Source organism: Stegastes partitus, unplaced genomic scaffold (assembly GCF_000690725.1).
Source record: "Stegastes partitus isolate 25-593 unplaced genomic scaffold, Stegastes_partitus-1.0.2 Scaffold0, whole genome shotgun sequence".
NCBI lineage: Eukaryota > Metazoa > Chordata > Actinopteri > Pomacentridae > Stegastes > Stegastes partitus.
This window is the reverse complement of record NW_007577731.1, coordinates 2623487-2635631: the sequence shown is the minus strand read 5'-3', so window position 1 is coordinate 2635631 and position 12145 is coordinate 2623487. Positions and strand designations below refer to the sequence as shown.

Genomic DNA, 12145 nt, shown 5'->3' with positions numbered 1-12145 from the left:
ACATTTAGTGTCGCATTATCAAGTTACGACTGTACTTCATCCAACCCTTCAATATGTTGCATGAAACTAGAACAGAGCTTTATCCTCTTTAAATCTTCAACCATGGTTCTGTATTATTTACAACACTCTCCTGTACAAAAGCCCTCTCTCTCATCTTTGTTTTATAATCCATATGTGCAGAAAGTCTTTCACACAGCACATCATTTTGTTGTATTACTGTAAGCTAGAAGGACAGTCCTTTGAATAGAAACAATAGAGAACATATATAAGCTCCTCCAGCAACACGAAGAGAAAAAACAAGCTCCATAGGGGGAGTACAGTGTCTGATGGGAGGACAAAGAGATGCAATGAATAGAGAGAAAAAGCAACTCACGGCAGTCGGACTCATCAGATTTGTCCTTGCAGTCTGGATCTCCGTCACACTTCCACGTCAGCCGCACACACTCCCCGTTGGCACAGCGAAACTCCCCCGCTGTGCAGTTGGCCCTGCGGTTCAGCAGGTACGGGACCCCGTCGCCGCCGCAGCGTTCAGGCCCCTCATCCGAGCTGTCGGAGCAGTCGGGGTCTCCGTCGCAGCTCCACATGAGCGGCACGCACTCGGAGGTGTTGCAGCGGAGGTGGTTGGGCCCGCAGGTCAGGGGGGACGAACACTTGAGCTCGTCGCTGCCGTCTCCGCAGTCGTCGTCGCCGTCGCACACGTAGACGGTGGCCAAGCACTTGCGGTTGGCGCACATGAACTCTCCGCTGGGGCAGGCCTTGGCATCTGGAGGACGAGCAGAGAGAATGAAAGTCAGACACAAGTTTGAAGGGCAAACGAGCGACTGCATGATCTGCCTTGATTACAATGGAGCAGGAACAGCAGCCAAGTGCGTTTGGGCCGAGAGCCTGCCATGCCTCTTGAAGCAGCACCTTAAAGCTCGACTCAAGTTTACTACTGATCACATCTACAAAGAAAAGGCCTTCTGGAGAAGAGTTCTGTTGTCAGATTAAACAAAAATGGAGCTATTTTAGCCACAACGACTGACAAGAGACCAAACAGAAGGTGAGGCCCAAGAACATTCTACCTACCAACAAGCATGGCGGGGGTAGTGTTATGCTCTGGGGCTGTTTGGTGCCATTTACACAAAGTTAATGGACCAATTAAGGAGGATTACTTCCAGGGCTAGACCCGAATAGCCGAATAGCCGACAATTCGTTCGCTGTGCTGGAATTGGGATATCAAGTTTGATCTCTAAATATTCCCCTTAACTTTTGTTCATGACTGTGTATATATTGAATTCCGAAAACTGCTGAAACTACTCAAAATGAATCCAAACTGAAATTAAGAATTTTAAAAAACAAAAAAAATAAACTTCAGGGTTTCCATTTTATGTTCACAGCGAACAGAACAAAAGTTTCCGGACTGGCTACGGCCGTAAGTAGATGAGAGGAAGAAAAAACCAGAGGCTTATTGGTTTGAATTAATTTCAAACAGATGGGCTCGGAGACAGAAATGGAGTTTCTCAGATAGGCTAAAAGTCAACAGTGGAAACGTAGCTGAGACAAAAGGAGAGCCGGAGACGTAGTTATCTCAGGGAAGATGATGAGAGGCTTCCTCTCCGACAGAGCGAAAGATAATAGAGCTCCCTCTGCCATCCTCCTGCTCTCGGTGATGGATCTCTATCGCGGTACTTTTTCAAAACATCTCTGTCTTTCTGGTGCTTCTTCTCGTCTGCTCCGGCACTCCTGTCTGTTAGCAGCAAAAAGACATCAAGAGCTCCGGCTTTCAGAAACAAACACTCATCAAGATGTTTGCTCTTTTGAATTCCTTTCACTCGACTTCTGTTTCATTGATTATATCATTTGGAATAGTTGGCACAATAGTTGCACAATAATAAGCTTATGTCGTATAAAAAGCTGAGTGTTGGTGTCAGTAAACAAATCAGTCTAAACTCACAGTCACAGCACTGTTCTAGGTGAAAAAACAACATATTTGCATGATGGTCTTGTTCTTGTACACATATTAAAATACAAATACCAACACATCCCAACAACTTCCCTGAGGTACCCCACCAAAGGGATCAATATAGTTCTATCTAATCTAATCTAATCTAATCCTGACCAGCCACACTGACAACTATAACCAACATGACTAAGTTGTGATCCAATTAGAAATGCTCAGTGGTCCGACTGCTATAGAGGAAAGTCTTTCACTTCATCCCGTCTCTGCCGGGGCCTTCAGACTGTGTGTACGATGTTGTAAAAATGGTCCGTTTAAAGTCAAAAGGTCACATTTGTTCAATCTGATATTCTACCCAACAAAGCTGGGACGCTATAAATGTAGATATAAATACAGCCATAACAGCAAAACCACAGACAGGTGGAGGGAATTACAAAGTTCTGCTGGGAAGCCTTGAGTCCTGGATATCACATATTGCTTTGACGTGTACCACCCACCTAAACACCAGCACAGACCAAGAACACCCCCCACATAGCAAAAGCATTCCACAAGCAGGACAATGTGCTCCACCACATGACAAAAAAGGCTCGAGGAACACAACAAAGAGCCCAAAACAAACGCAAACATCCAGAACAAATACGTCCCGTATAGATCTGGAATAAGCCTGATCCACAGAGACCCCACCCCACAACACTCAGGGCCTAAAGGACAGGCTGCCAACGTTCTGGTGGTAAATCCAGATGTCTGGTACCAATGGCCCGTTGGGTCAGAGCTGTCTTGGTGGACGAAAGAGGAACAATATTGGGTCCCATTGTTGGAGCTGATGTGTATATATAGTGTTAAACAGCGAAGCTAAACAATGGTTTGAAGTCTGAAGCTGGCAAGTGGTGTGACAGAAACAGACCAGATGAATTAATAGAAAACCAAGATAAGGTTTCTTAGTAAGGTGTTCACCCACTATAACTGCACTGATTCTCCAACGTTTCTGGAACTCTGCTGGAGGCACGAACACTATTCCCTATGAAAGATGCTCCACCATTTGGTGTGCCAGCAAAAATCTCTGCTAGGTGTTCAGCTGGGTTAAGATCTTGTCATGACAAAGGCCACAGAACATGATTCACATCGTTTTCATCAAACCATTCAGTCACCCCTCAGGCCCTACAGATGGGACCATTTTCGTCCTGGAAGAGACCACGCCCACACGTAATCACAGGAGACAGGTGGTCACTCAGAACAACTTTGATTTGCAGTGACCTTTCTCAAGTGCACCAAAACCATGTCACCAAAACGCCCCCTACAGCATAAAGGAGCCACCAGAACGCCTCAGTGTTGCGGTCAAAGGTCCAGCTTTCTCTGTTTATTTGTCACCCACATTTATATGACCTGAAAAACCTTAATTTAACACATTTTAAGGTATAAAAAATATCAAAAGCAACTATCATTGTCCTTAAAAATGTGATATGAATATGTGAATTCCACAAGAGGTCGAGGCCTCGGCTGGAGGTTTGCTACTCGGCTCTACGAGGCTTGTTAGGTGTTTGTTCATCTGGTGCTGCTAAAATACAAGCAACTGCTATATTTATGTATATATGGTATTACACATTTTCTAAGATGTTTGAGCTTCACTACTGAATGTTGAATTATAGGAAAAATGTTGGAATAACATGCAAACAAGCTTTAGCTCGGGCTAGTTGTGGCTACTTCTGTGATAAACAGATTTAATTTGCACATTTCTATGGCATCATATTGTAGTTAAGTATGTAAGTTACTAAAGTCCTGTTCTTGACCAAATTCTTCACCTCATACCTCGAAATGACTTTTTTTCTGTTCCTAAATAAAATGGTTTCTTTCCAGGAAGTGATGGTTTGCTCTTTGTCCTCTCCTTTTTTTATTTTTTTTTATTTTACAAAGCAAACATCAAGGCCTTCCTGAACCCTTTTCTCTCTGCCCCTTCCTTTTCCAGCTCTTTCTCTATCTGGTCATGTCGAGCTGAAAGCCTGTGAGGAGAGCCGGACGTCCTGCTGTGAGCCCATAACGGCACAGAGGCCGGCGTGGGGAGAAGAAGAATTTGATATTTACGCAAACCGCAGGGAGTTCGGCTCCGACGCCGCTGCCTACGGCTGTTACGGACGGTTACCGGAGAGGATTGCTGTTCTGCAACGTTTTACACAGAATCAGCAAATTGCAAAGCTGTAGCGTATTGCCATCGACCTGCAGCAGAAACCTCTAATCAAGTATCAGCCTCACACATCATTTCTAACTATTACAGATACTTAGATCAGAGCAGGGGTCAGTATTTAAATAGCTGCTGAACACATCAAACAGAATATATCTGAACGGATATCAGAGGAATCAGCATTTAACCACCATTAAACCCAATGATAGTCAGTGGGCTGCTAAACACTACAAGCACACGGAATCCACATCAGTTTATATCAGAAAAAAAAGACAAATGTAATATTATAGTACACTGTATAAATATAATACAAAAAACATAATAATAATAATAATAATAATAATAATAATAATAATAATAAATAAATAAACAAAATAAAATAAAATAAATCTGTAAAAAAAAATTTTTTTAAAAAGCACAATGAAACTCTGGCAGCAAGACTCCCACAAAAATATGCAGAAAAATAATAAAACAAAATTAAAGTAAAAAAAATCAGTTAAAAAAAAAAAAAGCACACAATTAAAATCTGGCAACAAGAATCCCCAAAAAAATATGCATTAAAAAAAAAATAATAATAAAATTAAATAAAATACATCAGTAAAAAAAATTACAATTACAAAAAGAAGCATAATGAAAATCTGGGCACAAGAATCCAAGAAAAATAGGCTGAAAAATAATTAAATTAAACTAAATTAAATTTAAATAAAATAAGTCTATAAAAAAACCCAATAAAATCTGGCAGCAAGAATCTCGGAAAAATATGCAGGAAAAATAATAAAATCTAATTAAATTAAATTAAATTAAATCAGTTAAAAAATTAAAAAATAAAAAAACACAATGACAATCTGGCAGCAGGAATCCCAGAAAAATATGCAGAGAAAATTTTCTATTTATAAAAATACAGATTGTTTTTGATGGATGCATCGTTTACAGTTGTGGCTTGATTTTTATTTGTTTTGTTTTACAGTCAACATAAAAATTCATTTATTCATTTATTTTTACTAGTTATTATCTGTAGTTTAACAAAATGGAGAAAATCCATAAAACAACAGTTACTTGTTCAAAATGTTCATTTTTTACAGTGCAGAGTGCAAAATGATGAACATGGCGAGCGCCGCGTGCCAAGGATAACTGGGTGAACGTATCCGAAGCTCATAAACATCAGATCGGGCGATAACGTTCTATTTACTATCCTGTGTAATTACACCATATGCTACAATCAGTCTTTCTTCCTGTGCAAACATCAGTGCTTTTAATTAATTCACTGGTACCGTCGTGATTGCCGGAGAAGCACGCGGAAAGCAGCCGAAATGAAAACAAGTGTCGCGGATCGAGTTCATTAATATTAGACAAGCTGCATCTGATTCTGAAGTGTTTCGTAACTACTGCCCCTGCTACCCACACTCTATACTAATTCGGCACTAAATAATTAAGGAGATCCAGTAAACATGTGCATTATTACACGAGGGGAAGCCCATTAGTAACATACATGAGTGGCCTGGTTACAGTGGAGAGAGAATTTGTTTTCCAGTGGGAAAGCCGAGCAAATGAATCTCAAGACTTTCTGAGCAACTTTGAGCCCACAGACCATCTGCCGATAATGTTTTACGAGTCAGTGGGTTTTAAGTGATAAATAAGTCACAGAGGGACCCAGTGCTTCACCCACTGGCTTGTTTAGTCATATTTATTATCTATTTATTTACACAATTCGGTGCAGCTGCTTCAACAAATGCAGGGAAATGACTTTTGCGTGTGGGAGGGCATTTGATGTAAGAAAGCTTTTTAAATTAAGCCTTCATCATGAGAATGAAGCAGCTGCAGCAGGTACAAACGCTAATGTCAGCAGTCGACACACTCAGGAGGACGGTAATATTTACTGTATTCACCATCTTAAAGTGGTTTGTTTGCAGGCTAGGATTCGCCGATAAGCCCTAAACACACAGTACAGCTGAGTGCAATTTTTATGAAAATTTTAAAGCCCAGGTGATGGTCATTGTACAGATACAGTCGTGACTCGATAATCCGACCCTTAACAATCCTAAACCTTGCTATCTGACAGGTTGTTAGGAAAAATTAACAAAACCCATAAAAAACAGCCTTAACATAGCGACAGCCTTGGATTCTGGCTCCAACATGACATTTGATGTCACCAGTCAGGATAACGGCGTATTATCTGACTGAACAATCCCACAGATTGGCTACGTTCACACTGCAGGACTTGATGCTCAATGAGGATTTCTTTGTGAGTTCCTTCACATTTCCAGGTAAATGCAACTTGTATGTGATCTGCTGTGTGAACTTCATACGACCCAAAAGTGTCCCGCATGCGCAGAAGAGGACACAACGACGTCACATTCAGTGAGCGTGCTCAGTGTTTACGGAAGTAAACACGGATGGTGGCGGCGGCGGCGATGGTGGAAACAGAAGTGTGAGCGCTAACTAAACTAGCATCAGCAGCCAAGTACTGCCGGTGTGTTCTGGACACTTCCACCCCGTCAGAGCGCTGCCCCGGGGTGGAAGTGTCCCCCTACCCACTCCGAATATTTGGATATTCATCATTAATTGGGCCTTAATATCCAGAGAGCAGAAAGTGCTATTGGGACCAGCCCTACTAGTTATTATAACAACTATGAACAATACATATTAACAACTAATGAGCCTTCCAGCATCAAGCCCTCCTTGTATCTCGACCTCCGTCTTGACCATCCGACAGCTTTGCTATCCGACATAAAAGAAGGTTTTACATTTAGTGTTGGGTTATCGAGTTGCTGTTTTGTTAGGGAAAAGAAAACCCTATAGCTAGCCCTAACTAAAATACATAAATGTCACAGTTATTAACGGCATAATTACATTCAAACATTGCAGTGAAAGTCAACAATCCTGGAAACACAATTTGTACTGCGTTGTTTATTTCTCCAACATTAGCAATCAGGGCTTACGTTCTTAAATTAGTGATAGAATAGCAACTTTTTCATTCCTTGATTTAATGTATTTTCAGACCAAACTGTGTTTTTTAACTATCTACGTAAACTATATTTGTTTGCAGCTATAACAGACGTACCACGAATACACAGAACAATAGAGTGAACAAATCAGAACTCGTCACATTGCTTTCCAAACTCCTCTGGTGCAGAACCTTTGCTGCGACTCCCGCTGTGCTAGTCAGAGGCTGGCAGCGTAACCCACTTTCTGTGGCAGCTTTGATGATGGGAGATTGTTGCCCGCGGCAACCAGTGGCTGGGATGCAGAGGGAAGCGATGACTGGTCGCTCTGCTCGCATTAGCATTACAGCTGATGAGTGTGGGCTGCCCGTGTGTGTTTGCATGAAGAGGCCGAACGCACGAGCAGAGACACAATCGAGTGTGAAAGGTAGAGAAATCATTTTTTAGCACGGGAGGAGGGACAGAGGGGGAGAGGAGGAAGACATCCAGGTTTGTTTGCAAGCGTACACAAACATACATTTTTTATTTGTCCGTGCGCAAATACCTCCGAGCATGTCAGACGCTGTCGGTGCAGCTCAACGTCCTCCCAGCGATTCTCATAGCTATTCATAAACCTAAGGGACGGTTCGGACCTGTGCGCTCTGCTCCACTGCAGCAAGGTCATCGGAACACACACAAACACACACCGACACAACGGAGGCAGGAGCAGACTCACACCGCCGCTCGGTTCAGGCAGGTCGCACTGCCTCACCGGGGGAAATTGCTAAGTGGCTGCCACACAATTTACAGAGCAAACACAGTTGTAACACAGAGGAGACAACTCTCTCATCTAACAACCGGGACAAGAATACAAGAATGGAGTCCCTGATATCATTACTGCCTGAAAAGGGGGAGCTAAACGAGGGCCACGAGGTGAGGACAAAGGCGAGCCGAGACCAGACAAAACACCCCCCGTTTAGCTGAATTGAAAACCCGTCTCGATTTCGATTAGCAGAATGAAATTAGGGGAGAAATTTTTGTCAGCGAAAGCACTTCAGACCTGCAAAACGGCCTTTTGTAAACGCTTTATCTCCGCTACGTGCCAGTTGTGTTTCCACCGCGGGGACGGCGAGACAGGTGTGAGGGATGCAGGATGTAATTGTTTGCCTCGTAACAATCCCAACAGCGTTAAATATGAATAAAGGAAAGAAGCAAAACCCTCGCAGAAGAAGCATCGTATGCACACTCCAGACAGTCGACTCAACTTGACATTAAGAGCAAAACACACACACACACAAACACACAAAATCCAGACTGCGCCTCGCGGGACATCCCAGCAGACATATGTGCTCAAAAGAAATGCCCTGTGAGTAAGTGCACATTAATCTCCACATCGCTGAGGGTTGAGGACACAGTTCAACTTTCTTGTAGAGCCTTTCCGGAGCCGCTGTTTAATGCAATGTTGATCAGGGAAAGCTTTCTCTGGTGAGGGCTAGATTCTACTTAATACATAATTCAGCATGTGGATGACTCAATTAGCAGGATGCCTCTGCAAGATTTACTTTTTACAGTCTGCGCCCGGCTATAAATTCCTACTAATAGCAGAGAGAGGGCTGGAGATAAACCGTGAAGGCTCCTGCTCGGTCGGTTTTGGGTGTGCACATTCTGCACACATGTTTGAGTAAATACGAGTGAGAGTGCAAAGTGAGCTGGAACACGTTGCTCGCTGTGAGCAGGATTAGTCCTGCTCATGAAAGCATAAGAAAGGATGCTCATGTTTAAAGTACAACCTGCTGGTTCAGCGAACATCCAACCAAATGTTGTGCGTTTGTCCCTGCTGGTCGTCTTTTTAGGCTGGTTTGAGCACAACACACGAAAAACAAATGGGTTCAACAACAGCAACAACAAAATGAAGGCAGCAGTCATATAGGTTTCTAAGTAATGACAACTTCTATATTAATATAAACTGTATTGATTGGAATTAGCCTCTAATCTACAATCAGTGGTATTTTTTCTACCAATAACTTAATAAGAGATAACACAAGTTTTATTGTTACTTTTTAAGGACTTGCTATCTTGAACTCAAGTTGGAGAAAAATGAAGGTATTGAGCCAATTTAATGAGTTTAAAACAAATTAAGTTTAACTTCAAACCAAATGATTTCAGTTTAACTTACACACAATATGACATTATTGGTGTAATTAGGACATCATTGTGTCAACACATCCATCCGTCCATTTTCTATACACCGCTTAATCCTCATTAGGGTCGCGGGGGGGCTGGAGTCTATCCCAGCTGACTCAGGGTGAAGGCAGGTTCACCTTGACAGGAAACCAGTCTATCACAGGGCTACACTTAGAGACAGACAACCAAGCACACTCACATTCACACCTACGGACAATTTAGAATCACCAATTAACCTCAGCATGTTTCTGGACTGTGGGAGGAAGCCGGAGAACCCGGAGAGAACCCACGCTGCACGGGGAGAACATGGAGACTCCACACAGAAAGATCCCGGGTGTCCTCACCGGGACGCGAACCGGTGACCTTCTTGCTGTGAGGCGACGGTGCTAACCACCTTGCAGCCCTTGTTACATTAACATGCATCACCTAATGTAAACCAAAAACACCTCAGATTGAGGTGGTATTCCCTGACAGCAGCACAACAATGCATCACGTCAAACTACAAAAACTACTCAGGAACAGCTCGAGGAACACGACCAAGAGCCTCAGGCATTTACCCGGCCAAACTTCCCAGATCCCAATCTAATCAACATCCATGGGATATGCCTTAAACAAGCCAGATCCATTCACAGGACCCCGTAGTGGTCCTGTTCCCAAAAGGTCAGAGCTGCTTTAACGGCACAAATGGAACCAACACAATACTAAGCTGGTGGTTTTAATGTTGTGGCTCACTGTTGTGGTCATCACATGACACCCAGAAAGTGAGTTTAAATCTTAAACCAAGCACAACTTAAGCACCAACAGTCCGTCTGACAGCCACTATTTCTCCCTTCACGCTGTAGTACAAGACAACCCAGACAGTTCCTATATTTTTTCTGCCCCCCGGCATTATTTATTATGAGATGCAGCTCTTTATGATTAATAGAGCCCACAAGCACCTATTACTGTGCCGACGTTTTTGACAGCCGGGGAGCGTAAATAAAGCCACAAGGTGCAGCGAAGTGGAACATAACTTCATACGTCAATCACCGGAATAAACTTTGTTTTGATTTTCCCTCGGCGGATCCACACGGGGCTGCGTTGGTCACCAACAGTGTCCGATAAATGATTCACCTGTCAGTCCATAGGAATTCAATAATTCAGTAATAACCCAGTGCGCTGGTGGACTTCACTGTGGGACTACGAGACGTTAACGGTTCGGTTATGTGCACTGTTCAACCACATCAGAAGGGATTAGTGTTAGTAGATGAATGGAATGAAAAGATCATAGAGAGGAAGCTCTGGTGTGAGACTCATCTACGCACATGAAACCAGTCAGAAAAGCTGCATTGGTACAAAAAAACAAGTTACTTTCTCCATTAATCTCAGCTCCTTTCTCACCTCTGCACTGCAGGCCAATCATGAGTGGGCGTGAATGTCAGATCGTCTGTCTGAGAAAGTTACAGAAACTGTCGAACGTCGGTTATATAAAGTTATACAAAATAATCTCCTTCTTAAAGAGGCTTTAAGTGTTCAGGCTAAACAGCAGCATGTCTGGAGAATTCAAAAACAACACGTGAATGAGGAGCAGCGACGGCGACGCTTCATGTGAAATGAGCTGCAAAAGGTTTAGCAGACAGACAGACACTGGAGCAGCTTGTTTATTTCCTGGTAATCCTTCAGCTTCGGATGCTCGGTGGTGCTGGAGGAGTTTCACTTTAATATTACTACACCTGCACCTACAGTCGTCCTCACATTTATTAAAGAAAAGGCAGAATTCACAACAGTCACTCAAATAACTAGAAACTGGAAAAAGTGATAATAAATCAAAATTTGCTAGATTATAATTTAGTGAAATAAGATGTTGCTTTTGAATTCTGGTTGAAAAGAATAATTTAAAAAAATAAATAAAAATAAAAACTGTCCCGGGCAAATTAGAGCACTTCGCTGATGAGCAGTGAAATCCAAACACTTGTCAACAGGTGCAGAAGTCTGACTGAGAGTTACAGAAAACACCGGATGGCAGTGATTGGCTCAAAGGGTTGTTCAACTAGTTTACAGGTCCCATCATGCTTGTTTTGTTTTTTTCTTTTTTAATTTTCTTTTTTAATATTTCTGTTGAACCACAATTCAAAACTCCTGTCATGATTTTTCTTAAATTTTTATTTATTAATACTTTTGTCAATTTCAACGTATTTCAGCTGTTTATTTCCTTCTTTAATGGGAGGGTATGAATACATCTGAGGACCACTATAATATACTTGCAGCCTTTGCAAGTGGAAACATACGCTGTTAATTAAAAAAGCTTTATTCGCTTTCTTGTACAAGTGCTTCTGCATTATTTTACTCATCTTCGCTCGCTCTTGTAAACCTGAACGTACAGCAGACTTAATGCTGCTTTGAAGTCGATTCTCCGGTTGCCTTCTTGCCAACAGCGAACCCGCAGTGAGCAGAGACACTGAGTCAGACCAATTGGTAATGTCTCCCCAGCTTCACTTCACGCTGAAGATCTAAAGCCTTCAGTCTGCAGCACTTAAGGAGCCCATATTATCTTCTCTTCACTGTGTTAGATGGCTGATTTTTGCGCATGTAAAAGCTCTTTAAACTTACAAGGAGAGTAATTCTCTCCTGAAATGCCTCGTTTAAGGTTCAGGCTCTTGTGTCACCATGTAACACGCTTACACGACGCCCGCTGGTGGCTAGTTCGGCCTTCAAACAAAGAATGAGCATCTTTCTCGCGGTCTGCCACTATTTCCTCACTTCAGCCGCTTCTGCTAAAGGCGTCTGTCCTCATCGATGTCGGGTTGTGGTGGGTAATGAACTTTAGTTAGTCCAGCTGACCGGTCAGAGCAGACAGCTCTTCCTGGAAAGGGAGCTTTAAAGAGACAGGAGCTAAAACGGAGCCTTACAGAGAGGCGCTGCATTAACGTACAGAATGAGGAACTT

At 42.6% G+C, this 12145-nt stretch overlaps 1 protein-coding gene across 1 annotated transcript in view; it reads right to left on the bottom strand.

The window, feature by feature from the left end:
- Window positions 1-12145, bottom strand: part of LOC103364249 (low-density lipoprotein receptor-related protein 8) — a 105383-nt gene that overhangs the window by 37704 nt on the left and 55534 nt on the right. Inside the window, exon 5 of the mRNA XM_008291344.1 lies at window positions 374-763. Coding sequence (XP_008289566.1) covers window positions 374-763 — 390 coding nt within the window. The remainder of the gene's footprint in view (window positions 1-373; window positions 764-12145) is intronic.